This window comes from Ranitomeya variabilis, chromosome 5, assembly GCF_051348905.1.
Source record: "Ranitomeya variabilis isolate aRanVar5 chromosome 5, aRanVar5.hap1, whole genome shotgun sequence".
Classification (NCBI taxonomy): domain Eukaryota; kingdom Metazoa; phylum Chordata; class Amphibia; order Anura; family Dendrobatidae; genus Ranitomeya; species Ranitomeya variabilis.
In genome coordinates this window covers 132,614,538-132,631,083 of record NC_135236.1, presented here as the reverse complement: position 1 = coordinate 132,631,083, position 16,546 = coordinate 132,614,538, and the positions used below count along the sequence as shown (strand labels likewise).

The window sequence follows — 16,546 nt, the reverse complement described above, 5'->3', positions numbered from 1 at the left end:
AGTATATAGCAAAGCCCGCATAGTATATAGCACAAACCGTATAGTATATAGCACAGCCTGCATAATATAGCACAGCGCGTGTAGTAGATAACACAGCCCACGCAGCAGTATACAGCACAGACCACGCAGTAGTATACAGCACAGACCACACAGTAGTATACATCACAGACCACACAGTAGTATACAGCACAGCCCATGTAGAAGTATACAGCACAGACCAAACAGTAGTATACAGCACAGCCCACAGAGTACTATATACAGCACAGCCCACAGAGTACTATATACAGCACAGCCCAGAGCACTATATACAGCACAGCCCAGAGCACTATATACAGCACAGCCCACAGAGCAATATATACAGCACAGCCCACAGAGCACTATATACAGCACAGCCCACAGAGTAATATATACAGCACAGCCCACAGAGTAATATATACAGCACAGCCCACAGAGCACTAAATACAGCACAGCCCACAGATTACTAAATACAGCACAGCTCACAGAGCACTATATACAGCACAGCCCACAGAGCAATATATACAGCACAGCCCACAGAGTACTATATACAGCACAGCCCACATAGTACTATATACAGCACAGCCCACAGAGTACTATATACAGCACAGCCCACAGAGTACTATATACAGCACAGCCCACAGAGTACTATATATAGCACAGCCCACAGAGTACTATATACAGCACAGCCCACAGAGCACTATATACAGCACAGCCCACAGAGTACTATATACAGCACAGCCCAGAGTACTATATACAGCACAGCCCAGAGTACTATATAAAGCACAGCCCACAGAGCACTATATACAGCACAGCCCACAGAGCACTATATACAGCACAGCCCACAGAGTACTATATACAGCACAGCCCACAGAGTACTATATACAGCACAGCCCACAGAGTACTATATACAGCACAGCCCACAGAGCAATATATACAGCACAGCCCACAGAGCAATATATACAGCACAGCCCACAGAGCAATATATACAGCACAGCCCACAGAGTAATATATACAGCACAGCCCACAGAGTAATATATACAGCACAGCCCACAGAGTAATATATACAGCACAGCCCAGAGTAATATATACAGCACAGCCCACAGAGCACTAAATACAGTACAGCCCACAGAGTACTAAATACAGCACAGCCCACAGAGCAATATATACAGCACAGCCCAGAGTACTATATACAGCACAGCCCACAGAGTACTATATACAGCACAGCCCACAGAGTACTATATACAGCACAGCCCACAGAGCAATATATACAGCACAGCCCACAGAGCAATATATACAGCACAGCCCACAGAGCAATATATACAGCACAGCCCACAGAGCACTAAATACAGCACAGCCCACAGAGCACTAAATACAGCACAGCCCACAGAGTACTAAATACAGCACAGCCCACAGAGCAATATATACAGCACAGCCCAGAGTACTATATACAGCACAGCCCACAGAGTACTATATACAGCACAGCCCACAGAGTACTATATACAGCACAGCCCACAGAGTACCATATACAGCACAGCCCACAGAGAACTATATACAGCACAGCCCACAGAGTAATATATACAGCACAGCCCACAGAGCACTAAATACAGCACAGCCCACAGAGTACTAAATACAGCACAGCCCACAGAGCAATATATACAGCACAGCCCAGAGTACTATATACAGCACAGCCCACAGAGTACTATATACAGCACAGCCCACAGAGTACTATATACAGCACAGCCCACAGAGTACCATATACAGCACAGCCCACAGAGCAATATATACAGCACAGCCCACAGAGCAATATATACAGCACAGCCCACAGAGCAATATATACAGCACAGCCCACAGAGTAATATATACAGCACAGCCCACAGAGCACTATATACAGCACAGCCCACAGAGCACTATATACAGCACAGCCCACAGAGCACTATATACAGCACAGCCCACAGAGTAATATATACAGCACAGCCCACAGAGTAATATATACAGCACAGCCCACAGAGTAATATATACAGCACAGCCCACAGAGTAATATATACAGCACAGCCCACAGAGTAATATATACAGCACAGCCCACAGAGTAATATATACAGCACAGCCCACAGAGCACTATATATAGCACAGCCCACAGAGCACTATATACAGCACAGCCCACAGAGTAATATATTCAGCACAGCCCACAGAGCAATATATACAGCACAGCCCACAGAGTAATATATACAGCACAGCCCACAGAGTAATATATACAGCACAGCCCACAGAGTAATATATACAGCACAGCCCACAGAGTAATATATACAGCACAGCCCACAGAGTAATATATACAGCACAGCCCACAGAGTAATATATACAGCACAGCCCACAGAGCAATATATACAGCACAGCCCACAGAGTAATATATTCAGCACAGCCCACAGAGCACTATATACAGCACAGCCCACAGAGTAATATATACAGCACAGCCCACAGAGCACTATATACAGCACAGCCCACAGAGTAATATATACAGCACAGCCCACAGAGTAATATATACAGCACAGCCCACAGAGTAATATATACAGCACAGCCCACAGAGCACTATATATAGCACAGCCCACAGAGCACTATATACAGCACAGCCCACAGAGTAATATATACAGCACAGCCCACAGAGTAATATATACAGCACAGCCCACAGAGTAATATATACAGCACAGCCCACAGAGTAATATATACAGCACAGCCCACAGAGTAATATATACAGCACAGCCCACAGAGCACTATATATAGCACAGCCCACAGAGCACTATATACAGCACAGCCCACAGAGTAATATATACAGCACAGCCCACAGAGTAATATATACAGCACAGCCCACAGAGTAGTATATACAGCACAGCCCACAGAGTACTATATACAGCACAGCCCACAGAGTACTATATATAGCACAGCCCACACAGTAGTATACAGCACAGAGCACAGCCCGCATCTCTTCTCTTCCTCCACCCCCCCCCCCCCCCCCCCCCGAGAATGGCCCACAGTCCAGTAAAAAAAAAAAAAAACTCACCTCACCTCTCCTCTTGCCAGCGTTGCTTCCTGGCTCCTGCTCCTGTCTCAGCAGCTGCAGTCTGCCCGGGACACAGCAGGTGCGCGATGATATGACGTCATCGCGCACCCGCAGTGTCAGAGGCAGAGCGGGGAATGATGGGAGAGGGAGCGTCTGTAGACGCTCTCTCCTCCGTCATTACATTCATTTTGCCAGAAGTGCCTGATGGCCAGTCCGGCCCTGGACACGCAGGACCTAGAAGACCTTTGCATGCATCTCCCAAGTTCTTTATTAATTACTGTAGAGGGGAACTGCCGTAAAAAAAGATCTGCCAGCTACATCTTTCTTTAAGTCTCCTCATCTCGGCATGCTTAGCATGTCAGTCTCCGCAAGGAGAAACAATACTTCTTGGATATCAGTCAGACGCCTCTCACACAGCCAAACCAGATCTCCACTTTGCACTGACGAGGGGCAGTACCACGAAACACAGTGTCTGCAAATTGAGATTCTGGTTTGGCTATTATCCTAAGTCATATGACAAGGGTCGACTTTGACTTGTAGGATTGCTACCTTCCAATAGGTGGCACTAGAGTTCTAGTTCTCTTCCTCTCTGAAGAGACAATTTGCATAATTAGCATATTTCCCAGAGGAGAGGAGCATTGCGGCTTTAAGTCTCCTTATCTCGGCATGCTTAGCATGTCAATCTCCGCAAGGAGAAACAATACTTCTTGGATATACCACTGGTACACACACAAACGTGTATGTGTCGCAATGGTTGTGATATGCAAACAGTCTAGGACTTGAGCTTTATTTCCATCTATTGGAGGTAGCAATCCTTAAAGTCTATATTGACCCTTTTATGAGCCTTGCCACATGACTTAGGGTAAGAAGCCATAGTGCAAAGCAGGAGTTCTGATTTGACTAGGTGTGAGGCTTCTGACAGGTGTGAGGCTTCTGGCATAAGTGGTTTTCCTTTATTGGATGCTGCCCTTCCCGTGGTTGTTCCTTCTCGGTGAAAGACCTGGCTATTCATTGCTTGCGTTGAGAAACACGTGATGGTGTCTCCGTGGCTTTTCTACATGCATTTGCATATTTCCCATAAGACAAAAAAACCCAGACACCTTTATATGGATTACCAGAAAGCAGCAGGACAAGGGATTGGATTAAAATATACTTTATTAAATCTACATTACAATAACTCCATAAAATATAAATATTTAATTCCATACAGGACAAAAAATAAGCATATAATATGCCGGCCAAATTCACATAGGTACTCCCTTAATCTCGCTTTATATAAGTGAAATAAAGTGCAAAAATGTGCTGAATTTAATAAAATTATCTATAAAAAATGCTAAAATTCAAATTTTATAAAAGATAAGGGACATTTTATGGGGCACCCTTAATACATGCACAATGTGCAAAAAAAGTGCTCAAAAAATAAGTGCCAGAAAAATCAGCATACAAGTGCAGAGTGCAATGGCTTTATATTCAGCCAAACAATACCACACACATGTGCAAAAACGCAAGAAAAGCAGAAAAGTGGAGCTAATAAGATCTCAGGTTAATACCTGTATATGTGGCCGTGTCCTGATTGCACGCACCCCAACGCGCGTTTCGGTTTCCTTCCTTCGTCACCCCCTGACGAAGGAAGGAAACCGAAACGCGCGTTGGGGTGCGTGCAATCAGGACACGGCCACATATACAGGTATTAACCTGAGATCTTATTAGCTCCACTTTTCTGCTTTTCTTGCGTTTTTGCACATGTGTGTGGTATTGTTTGGCTGAATATAAAGCCATTGCACTCTGCACTTGTATGCTGATTTTTCTGGCACTTATTTTTTGAGCACTTTTTTTGCACATTGTGCATGTATTAAGGGTGCCCCATAAAATGTCCCTTATCTTTTATAAAATTTGAATTTTAGCATTTTTTATAGATAATTTTATTAAATTCAGCACATTTTTGCACTTTATTTCACTTATATAAAGCGAGATTAAGGGAGTACCTATGTGAATTTGGCCGGCATATTATATGCTTATTTTTTGTCCTGTATGGAATTAAATATTTATATTTTATGGAGTTATTGTAATGTAGATTTAATAAAGTATATTTTAATCCAATCCCTTGTCCTGCTGCTTTCTGGTAATCCATATAAAGGTGTCTGGGTTTTTTTGTCTCCACTAGGTGGCGGTGGTCACTCACTTACACAGTATACCTAATCCTGGTGAATTTTATGAATTTTATTTATTTATGAAGGAGGATATAATATTGTACTCCCTAGGTTGATGGTATAACTGTGTTCTAATCATATATATTTCCCATAAGGGATGGGGGCAGTGTTCTGGATCACTGCGTTGAGAAACACGTGATGGTGTCTCCGCAGTGTTGGATGTTTTGATCTCCCCAAGGTCATTCATCCTTATGTTTATAGCCTTTTCACTAGGCACTGCTCCTAATAGCCAGTTTCCTACTCCACACTGATGAGGGGCAAATACCCCGAAACAGCTGTCTGTGGATGGATACCATGTTTTGGCATAGGTGGTTTTCCTTTATTGGATGCTGCCCTTCCCGCGGTTGTTCCTTCCCGGTGAAAGACCTGGCTATTCATTGCTTGCGTTGAGAAACACGTGATGGTGTCTCCGTGGCTTTTCTACATGCATATGCCAAGATTAGAGCAGTGGTTCTCCTGATGAAGAAGTTGGTTGAACTTCGAAACACGTTGAGAGTAAACCACATGATCTAATCCCTCACGACATCTTCCGGATCTCTTGAATCTAGCACTGCAGTGCAGACTATTACTTTTCCCTTTCTACCAATTATTCTACATGGCGGGATCTCCCGACCTGAAGGTACTGCAGCAGCTGTCATACCTTGATTCCTCAGTTGTAGGTTAAACAACCCCAAAGGTGAGAAATCCCTATATCTCTCACCTAGACCACTTTCTCCACCGGATATGACCCTGTTGCACTTGGTGTCTCCCCCTCTTTCGAGATTAGAGCAGTAAGAGAGACACTATGGTCAAACCTGCATAAGATGTATTCTGTACTTTGGGGACATGATGGTTTTTCATTACCACATGGCAGAAGTTCTAATAGTCAAGAATTTAATTATAAGGGACACGTCAATAGCGGAGTTTTCCTAGTGCTCCCACAGCCCTAGCCAATGACTAAAACGACCAACTTGCAGTTTTACTAGAATATAATTTTAGTTATTTTTTACTATTTTTTTTCACTTTCTAATCAGATACAATTCAAATAACCCATTTGGCTCCTGAAATGGAAGTTGTCTTTATGGGGCAACATAGTCTGTGACATTGAACAAAAATTGCTTCCACTCACATCATTCCCTGTCCCGAAAAAAGGCTCTAAATCAAACGTACAAATCTTAAACACACACTAGGGGCAATCTGATAGGAAGCCAGTTACCCTTTATTATTGCAGTATGGAGTAAAACAGTTACCCAGTTATTCGCTGTTCATACTTGATCATCATATAGGTTCTGAGTTACCTGGGAGCCACAGATCGCCTCTGTAAACTGGGGTACGAGGAAGCACAAGTGGAAGAAGCCATGGAAATATTCCAGAATTCTGAGCTAAAGGTAAAGAGTTACAGTAATATGTAATGGAATAGTGTAAGAATATTTCTCTGAGCATCCTCTGTACAATGCAGTAGGACTTTACGTGTACAGAAAGTAGATAAAGGACAACATGTGGTCAACGATCCACTTCAAGCCTGGGTAATGTTTCATTTTTCCACTTTTGTTTTTTTCCTCTTCTTCTTCCAAGAGCCATAACTTTTTGTATTTTTCTGTCGACATTGTGATTGTTTTTAACCAGACAAACTGCAGTTTTGAATTACATCATTTATTTTGCCATGAAATTTAATGCACCTAAAAAAGGAAATGTGCAAAGGCAAATAAATAATGGTAAAAAAAAGTAAAAAATTTATTTAGCAAAAAACATAAAAAATTAATTATTTAGTTAAAAAAACATGCAATAACACCAGAAAAACTGGTAAGTGACCCAGAACAATTTGTTAATATATAGAAATAGAGAAAGCCCCAGTGCATATTCTTTACAAAGGAAAAGCCATAAGTAAATTCCTGTTAAGTGTGTCATAAATCCCTAGATATCCTTGTAGCTATATGGTACATTTAAAAATGAAATTAAACAGATATAGTATATAGTATAGAATGAGTAATATGAAACCCAACCAATCCACAACATGTTCTGGAAAACTAGGAAAAAAAAATGCTGACAAAAATGCAATTCCACCACTGTATTATTGGGGTTTGTTTTAGCGCGTTTTCTGTGCTGTAAAATTGACCTGGACACATGATTTTCTGGCCCAGTGTGATTACGGTGATACCAAATTCACATCGATTTGTTTAAGCAATTAAAAAAAATTGTAAAAAAAATAAAAAAAATTTGCCTTGTATGTCCATTTTGTGCGACTTGTAGCATTTTTATTTTTTCATTAATGGAACCGAATGAAGTCTTCGTTTTTTCTTCCCGGTGAGATGATGTTTTTTGTTGATACATATTTGGGGTCCGTACAATGTTTTGTTTTTTTATTGTATTTTTAGGGAGGTGTGGTGACCCAAAAAAACATAATTCTGGCATTACATTTTTTTCTTCTTTCCCGTATAGGCGAATTATTTTATATTTTGATAGATTGGACTTTTATAGACCCAGCGCTACAATTATTAATATTTTTAAATTTTTGAAAACTGTTGTTTTTATTCTTTACAATATTTTTTTCAGTCCCATTGGGGGACCTGAGCCTTTGATCAATTGATCGCTCATATTACAGCATATACTGCAGTACCACTGTATTGCAGTACGTAGGAACAATTCTGGTTAATAAGTGGTTAGCATATCAGCTCTTGTTCCCCCTCCACATTTGCACACTCTTTCCCAGAACGTTCGTTCCCATCGTACTGCAGGAAGGGTTAATAGATGAGAACTGTGCATTTTTCTTTGTGACAACAGTAGGTGCAGCCATTTTGCTTGTCATCTTCTTTGAAAGGGTTTCTCAGAAACTAAAATAATAATAATAATCTTTATTTATATAGCGCCACATATTCCGCAGCGCTTTACAGTTAAACAGTTTCAAACACAACAGTCATAAACAACGTTAACAATAATATGATTAAAGCACAATAAGCCGCCCCTGCTGGTGAGAGCTTACAATCTACAATAAGGTGGGGAGATACAAAGTACAGGCGTGTATTTACAATGATGGTCCAGCCATCTTCAGGGGGTGGGGGGTAGATGGAGATAGTGAATGGGCTACACACATACACACACACAAACATAAAATTACTTTGATTAGGGAACGTGGTAGGCCGCTCTGAACAAATGTGTTTTGATGGAGCGCCTAAAACTATGCAAGTTGTGGATGGTCCTAATATCTTGGGGTAGAGCATTCCAGAGGATTGGCGCAGCACGGGAGAAGTCTTGGAGTCGGGACTGGGAGGTACGGATTAGTGCAGAGGATAGTCGAAAGTTGTTTACAGAGTGCAGCGGTCGGTTAGGCCGATAGACAAAAATGATTTCGTTAAAGGTCGTTGCCTGTTAAAAAGAAAGCACATAACTAAAAGGAATCTGTCATCAGGATTTCACCCCCAAACTATTCATATGTGCATGTCGCTTTTTTTACAGAGTAGTCCAGCAATACCTTTACATGTACAGTCCTATCCTCCATTACTGGGAAATCACCCTCATTTGCATATTAAGTGAAATACTGATTCCTCAGTAACAGAGGAATGGACTGGCCATGTAAAGGCATTGCTGGACCAGTCTGTGAGAGAGCTACATGCAGATATATATAGTTTGGGGTGTGAAATTCAATTGGCAGAGTCCTTTTAATAAGGTAATTCAGCTACATTCACAGGACTGTATTTTCGGTCTTATTGCTGCATGTGGAAAATTCTGACCTCACAAAAACAGCACTCGGACCAATGTTAATTAATTGGGCTGCTCAGATGACCATTTTTTTTACACGGACCGAATGTTCACCTGACATAAATTGTCAGCACGCACTAGTGTTCTCTGTATTTTGAATGAAACTCGCCCATTCTAGTCTATGGGTGCTCAAAAAAATCAGATCCCACCGGGTCAACTGTATAGCATGCGATCTTTACAGATCTATTGCCATTAATAAGATAGGAATCTGAATTTGGGTTCGTACATTTTGGTCTTGATTGCTTAGCTATTAATCTGTGTAGTCAGCCAGCCCATCACACAGAGCACTGATGGCATGATAGCACAAGAAACTCCCGTGTCGGGCACAAGATGGAAGTGGAGCTGCTGAACCTGACGTCCAAACCGACACTTCACAATCAGGGCACATGGCATGATTGAAGCATATTGATAAGTTATATAACATATTTTTAACCTGTCTATCCCATTATTAATTACGTTAATGGACTTGTGCAATAAAATAACTAGGGTCTAAGGGGTAGCGTTTCTCCTTATGGAGAGTGACATACCAGCTGGCTTGTCAAGGTAAGGAGGCTTATTCCCCGTGTAATGCTCCTCTGGGAATTTAAATATGCAAATTGCCTCTTCTGAGAAAAAGAATCTAAGTCATATTGCACGACTCGTTAAAGGGTTGATTGTGACTTGTAGGATCGCTACTTCCAACAGGTGGCGCTATAGAGTTAAGTCCTCTTTTTCTCAGAAGAGGCAATTTGCATATAAAATAACTAATAATAGTTATGAAAACTATAATTGCGTTATGCCTTGCATAATCTGTGAAAGCTCTTCCATCCGTGAAAGGATAATCCAGGAAGAAATCCATCCTAGAATAATACAGGAATAGGCAGATAGGCTTTGAAAAGTACAAAAATATTAAAAGCAATGTACTGTAGTATACGAGTCAGTTTGCTTGTCTTCAGCGTCAATGGGCTGTGCTATCCCAATTTTGCATAGCATTTTGCACAATGGCATGTCTGGGAAAACTGTTCATTTCCTGTTTGTATGAAGCCGAATCAGGGATCAGACAGAGACTGTGAGAAAGTTCCCCGTCAGCTCCTGAGAGTCCTCGTCACAGGGTCAGCGAATCACATAGGCCTGACTATATATCATCAACAGCCAGGGCGTAACACTGTGTGAAATATGCTGACTGCTCCGTACAGCACGCGTCTGATTGCACAGAATGATCATGATTATATATATGTATTTACATCTATGTATAATGTATTTATTTATATGCATTTATAGAATGACTCTTATAAAAGTGAATGGAGAAAGTCACGCGTACGTGCAGCTGCCAGTCCAATCATTCTCCACCTGGATATGGAGGCTGGTAATCACCTCTTTGGGAGGACCAGTAGGCGGTAGACCCCATTCTAGAGACAGAAGCAATCGCAGAGATCATCGAAAATGGGAACACCCTTTACTGTATTAACAGAATAATCACTGACAACCTTGAATACAACTAGATTCTAGAAAAATATTGCTATGGAATACTCTTTTTATTTTTTCCTTTGCAAAAGTAGTTGCTGCCAGCAAGTAAAAAAAAGTTAAAAGTTTTATTGTACGAGGTTGAAGAACTATGACAACTAGTTTTCCAGTTTCATGATCAGTATCCTTAAGGGGTTTATCCTGGATATTGTTTTTGTGTATGGGGCCAAACCCTAACTGGCAGGTAGTTGCTAACTAGAGAGAGGGGCCAGAAGATCTCGGTGTCTGGTTACATGAACTCCTGCACTGACTAGAACTGCTTCTCCATCGTATTAAACAGTGTAAGTTTTCCTTGCTCTGTCATGGCAAGGGTTAATCAGTTCAGTTGATCTCCTGGAGCTCTCCATCCTGAATTGTCTCAGCTGTTCTGTGTTGGCCACTCCCCTCTGGTATATATGATTGCCACTGGCACTTGACAGTTGCCAGTGATAGTAGTTCTACTTCCTGGTTTGGTGGTGAAGGAGAAAGTTCAGTGTTTGGAGTTGGCGGTTGGAAAGTTTTTCTGGAGATTGCTGTGTGGAGTTGGTTTGCGTCTTTATCCTTATCCTCTCACATTTGGTTTCCACTTCCTATGCCTCCTGTTTCCCACTCTATTGTTTTGTAAGTGTATTTGCCTGAGTGTAGTTTTCTTTTTTCCCTGTCTGTTCACCCCTGTGTGTCTGTTTAGTGTGTTCCTATACACTTTGGCCCAACACCTATGTGGGTGAGGGAGAGATCAGATAAGGGTTAAGTTGGAAGCATAGCTATTTACAAGACCTCCGGGGTAATCCAGGGGTGCCCCTAGTTCGAGGGATCGGGTAGGTGCCCACAGTCCCTTGCCACTACATGACATTGACAAGGGATTAAATGAAGCAGGGGAAACGCTGTCTGAGATCGTCTCTGTACAGAACAGGCAAGCAGCTAGCAAATACCTGCCTAGAATTCTTAGCTCCATAAGCAAAAATATTGGAAGTACCGGATAACTCCTTTAAGGCTATGTTCCCACGATGACTTTTTGAACTGTGTATTTTAAAGGTGTTTCCAACCATAAAGTTTTTTTACCTTTTAAAAGAATTGACTATAAAACACTGAACACTAGGAGACTTTGGAGTGAGACTGTGGAGTCTCTCCCCCATTGAAGTGAATGAGAATGATAGAAATCTCAGAGTAAGCAACATAACTTCCATTTATATCAATGGAATTGAGAGCACTGGGACCACATATGTGTATTTAGCTTTTCCTGGACCATATAGTTCTGGGAATCATTGGGAAACCCATCAATCTATTTACCATGTAATATCATTGTGCCATTTTGCAATAGGATTTGAAGAACAATTTAGAGAGATAATCTGTTTCAGAAGACATACTGGAAATCATTGGCTTTTTATATTCTAACGAGATGTGCACATTTCTGCTTCCTATGACATAAGCAGTCAGTGAGAACATGAGCAGCCAAATCACAATGAACATCATCTTCCCATTTTCTCTATGTTTGATGAAGAACCTGCTGATCACATCTAAATATTTCATATTTAAAACATAAAATCTCATCATATAGTATAGTTTAGCCTCTCGGTTTCTGAGGAGTTTTGGCATAGATCCTTCATTAAAGAATTTGTCCCATATAGACATCATAGACATAGAGGGATCCTCTTTGTGACCCCCAGTGAAAGCCCCAATGTCCGGTGTTGGTAGATCTAAACAATCTATGTATTACATAAAAGACCATTCATTTTTCCACATCAGACTAGACAGAATTGGCTTCCTCCAGCCATCAGACGGCCCACTGAGATGCAACTCATTGGGGTCCAGCTTTTATTCAGAAGGGGTCTTCATGGGGTCTTCAGATGGTTTTGTCCTGTGGCTCCTAATTTCTATTGTGTTTCCTTAGCCATTATATTACTCCTCATTCCATTTTGCCCTGGCATTGTATTCCTGCACACAGACATGGACACATGCCAGCATGGCTGATCGATAAGAAGATTTATAGGCTGCAGTACTAGTGTCCCTGGCCCAATCTGGACAGTTGGCATGTAAAGGTCCATAATTGGAACTTTTGATACTTTTGTTTGGAAGGAGTTAAGACTCAAATTCTATTTCCTCATCTTGATTTAATAAGTTGCACAAGAAAGCGGATAATCTCTCTGAAGTGAAATCCTTCCAGACCAGGCTTTTAACAGGGTGCCTTAAAATAGTGTGCGATGGAGGGGGTAGATTGGGCCTTGTTCAAATATGAGGCAAAGCTTCCATCGAAGAATTTAATGTCTTAAGATGGAAATAACCGAGTACAGTTACAGCTCTAGATGCTAAGGAAAGATGGACAATGTAGACATTGCTGAAAAGAATGGAGGAACCCTTATGAAGAGCAAGCTGCCCAGGCTTATGGCCGCAGGTCGGAGAAGCTATGTAGTGCTTCTCACAAAATTAGAATATAATCGAAAAGTTAATTTATTTCAGTTCTTCAATACAAAAAGTGAAACTCGTATATTATATAGAGTCATTACAAACAGAGTGATCTATTTCAAGTGTTTATTTCTGTTAATGTTGATGATTATGGCTTACAGCCAATGAAAACCCAAAAGTCATTATGTCAGTAAATGAGAATACTTTATAACACCAGCTTGAAAAATGATTTTTAAATTCGAATTGTTGGCCTACTGATATGTATGTTCAGTAAATGCACTCAATACTTAGTCAGGGCTCCTTTTGCATCCACTACTCAGCAAACCTTCAATGACAAAACTGAAAACTTCCATCATCAGAAATAAATCATTGTGTTGGAGCTTCACCATACCAGTAATGGCACCTGAATTCCAGATGCAGGTTATGCAACATGGACCCATTCCCGTCAGATTGTAAACTCGTATAGCTATGGCTCTCACACTCATCTTATTACTATTAAAGTGGTTGCCAAGTTAAAAAGCTATAGACATAAATCTGCCTAAAAAACATTAAAGAGGTGGTCCAAAACTAACATTTACTTTAAACTTAAATGTCTGTCTATTTAATGTCATAATCTACTCTTTTTTACTATACTTTATTTAAAGGGAACCTGTCATGTAAAATAAATCTATTAAACTGCAGATATGGGGTTAATCTGCAGGTTAATAGAGTTCCAACACCGGCACTGAGAACCCCGCTGCCAGGAGGAAATTAATTTTATTCGGTCGGCATTCAGTCACGGGTTGGTGCCGCCCCAGTTTCAGTCATGTTCATAGAGAGCAGTGGCTGTAACTGCACCCCCAACACTGACTGACAGCTGGCCCTAAGGCCGGGGTCATACAGGAGTTGATTCTTTAATGCTAGAGGTCAAGTATGCTAATAACATTCACCTCAAACTCTGTCAGAGTTTGAGCCGAGTGTTCCTTTAGTGTGACCTGACTCTCTCGCATGAGAGACTCAGATCACAGGTGGGGAGAAGATGGAGAACTTAGTTTCTCCACATTCTCCATTATCTGAAGTCCGAAGTTACACACATTCTTCTGGGCATGGGAGGACACAAAAAGAGTATACAGACATTCCAGCACAGGATCACAGCTGCTGCTTTCTGTGAGGTAAAACATTGCTTGAAAACAGGCAGGGAAATGTTTTACCTCACAGAAAGAATCAACTGTGTTCCCCATGCTGTAATGTCTATATACTCTTTTTTACTTCCTCCCTGCTCAGGAGCTGTGGTATGATCAGACCATGTCCCTGTATAGTCGGACACAGCCATTACACAGTACACAGCAGGGGCACATTTATAAGATTATGTCAGCACAGGAACATTTTTTTTACACATATCCAATTGTGGAAATTATTATTATTCAAAGATCTGTTAATTAAAATGTTGATTAAAATTTATTTTGTGGGGAAACCCCTTTAAAGTATATTAGAAAAGAGATTAGATTATGACATTAGATAGACGGACATTTAGGACTAAAACAAATGTTAGTTTAGGACCACGCCTTTAATTTAATCAATATGCTTTCATTGTGCCAAGTGCTCGGTCCTAGGTTTAGTCAGCACAATTACTGGTCCTGTGCTTAACACAGGAGAGATTCTTGTAGTGGCTTATGTCCAGCACTCTGTAGACTGCCTTTTTCAATAGCTAGGCCAGCCCCCTTCTCTGTCTGTAAATCAGCTGTTAAAATGACATGAGCAGTCAGTCAGCCCCCTTCACACACAAGATAATTCTCTCCTGTGTTGAACACAGCACTGAAACTGGAGGGAAATCCCTATATAAGTAAACTAACTGTGAACGTGGAACTCACCTATTCCCATACGTAAGCGCCATTTGTGAAAATGTGCCTGAGCTTATTCTGAAGCATCCTGACCTTTGTTCTGTGTCTTGTGCAGGCTGCAGAATATCTCCGTCTCTTACTTCAGTTCAACGACATGGGGTTCCAACAAGAAGACATCAAAGAAGTTCTGCTAATTTATGACAATCACAGGGATCAGTCTTTGGAGGACCTCATGACGAGAGCGCAGTGACAGCCGAACATCCTGCTCACTGACAGTGGATCCTGACCTGACAGAATTAATCAGGGTCACCCTGATACACCAGTTAGGCCGGGGTCACACTTGCGAATGCAATGTGAGAAACTCGCATCAATACCTGGCACTGCCGCCGACACTCGGGAGCGTTCAGCTGCATAGAAATACATGCATCCACACGCTCCGGTCCCGAGTGCCGGCGGCAGTGCCGGGTATTGAGGTGAGAGACTCACGCAAGTTTCTCGCATTGCACTCGCAAGTGTGACCCCGGCCTTTCTGTCTGGATTTGTGGATCTGCAGCTTCTTACTAGCAGATAACACACCGCTGAAAAGTGGCTTCACCGGGGAAAACTCGGCGGCTGTGCCGGAGTCCAGATAGCGCAGGGTGGACATAGCCTCATTGCCGTTTAGATGCCGGCACAACCACCTTCTAAGGTGCCCAGATGCATGCACATCTGGCTATCTGAAGGCTAAGTTCACACTAGGCTTTTTTAATGCATTTTTTATGCTAATTTTCAGCTATTTTTTAAGTACCAGCAAAGCCTAAGAGATTTCAGAAATCTCATGCACGCACATTGTTTTTTTTGTCATCAGTATTTTTTTAGCGTTGCATGGCTTTTTGGACATACAGCATGTCACTTCTTTGAGCGTTTTTTCAATGTTTTTCACCCACTGACTTGAATAGGTGGTGAAAAAACGCACCAAAAAGGCAAGTATCATGTTTTGCTGCGTTTTTTGTGCCAAAACCTGATTCGAATGGAATAGGAATTTTTTTTTTCCAACACTAAACTTTATCAGCATGCACAAGAAACAAATCCAGCATGCCAAAACCACCATGAAAAATGCAAGAAAAACATGCTTTTTTCTGCAGCTTCTTTCCTGCCATGAGATCAGGTTTTGCTGCAGAAAAAAAGGCTGAAAAAAATCCTAGTGTGATCTTACCTCAACAAGTGAAGTATGGCACCCGATGCTGAAATGATGCCTGGTGAATGTGATGATAAAAGCCCCTTTTCACAGCATTTTAAGTCTACGATGCTTGTTAAAATTTCCTAGCCGTCCGAGGTGAGGACACGGCGGGGATATTTAACCAGGAAACTCCTATCTGCTTTGAGTGTTGTTTCTTGTGTCATCATCATTAATAGTTTTATGTGAAAAATGATAAACGTATTATATTCTTGCTATCTTTATAGGCTTACAAGAATCTTTATATTTAGAAGGTTTCAGGCCCGGCATTGGGTGTGAAATCTTTTATTTATCTTACCACTAACTTTAGATGATTATTATGACAGTTTCTCTTAGGAAAAATAAACAATTATAGACGCTTTATTCATTTATTACTTTCAGACGTGAGGGATTTTTTATTATGAGTATTTATTTTTGGGTTTAGACAAGTTTTATGGCTTTTCCAGATTCAAAACAGATGTCAGGAGGAAAGACAGTTCCATGGATTGAGAGCAAATAGTGACAATGAGGTTTACAGGAAGGAACGTATTAATATCACTGTGTCGTATGAAGCGGGTGTCGTAGGAAAAAAGCCGTTAAAATGGGTGGACTTCATCAGTGGAGCAACATT

The 16,546-nt window shown here is 41.3% G+C and overlaps 1 protein-coding gene across 2 annotated transcripts in view; it reads left to right on the top strand.

Moving 5' to 3' along the window:
- The window catches only part of UBAP1L (ubiquitin associated protein 1 like), a 36,292-nt gene extending 21,303 nt beyond the window's left edge, over positions 1-14,989 (top strand). For both annotated transcript variants that reach the window (XM_077263319.1, XM_077263321.1), the window contains exons 5-6: positions 6,546-6,647; positions 14,836-14,989. In XM_077263319.1, the coding sequence (XP_077119434.1) occupies positions 6,546-6,647; positions 14,836-14,970 (237 nt within the window). In that variant the 3' untranslated portion in view covers positions 14,971-14,989. The remainder of the gene's footprint in view (positions 1-6,545; positions 6,648-14,835) is intronic.
- Positions 14,990-16,546: the final 1,557 nt, after the last annotated feature.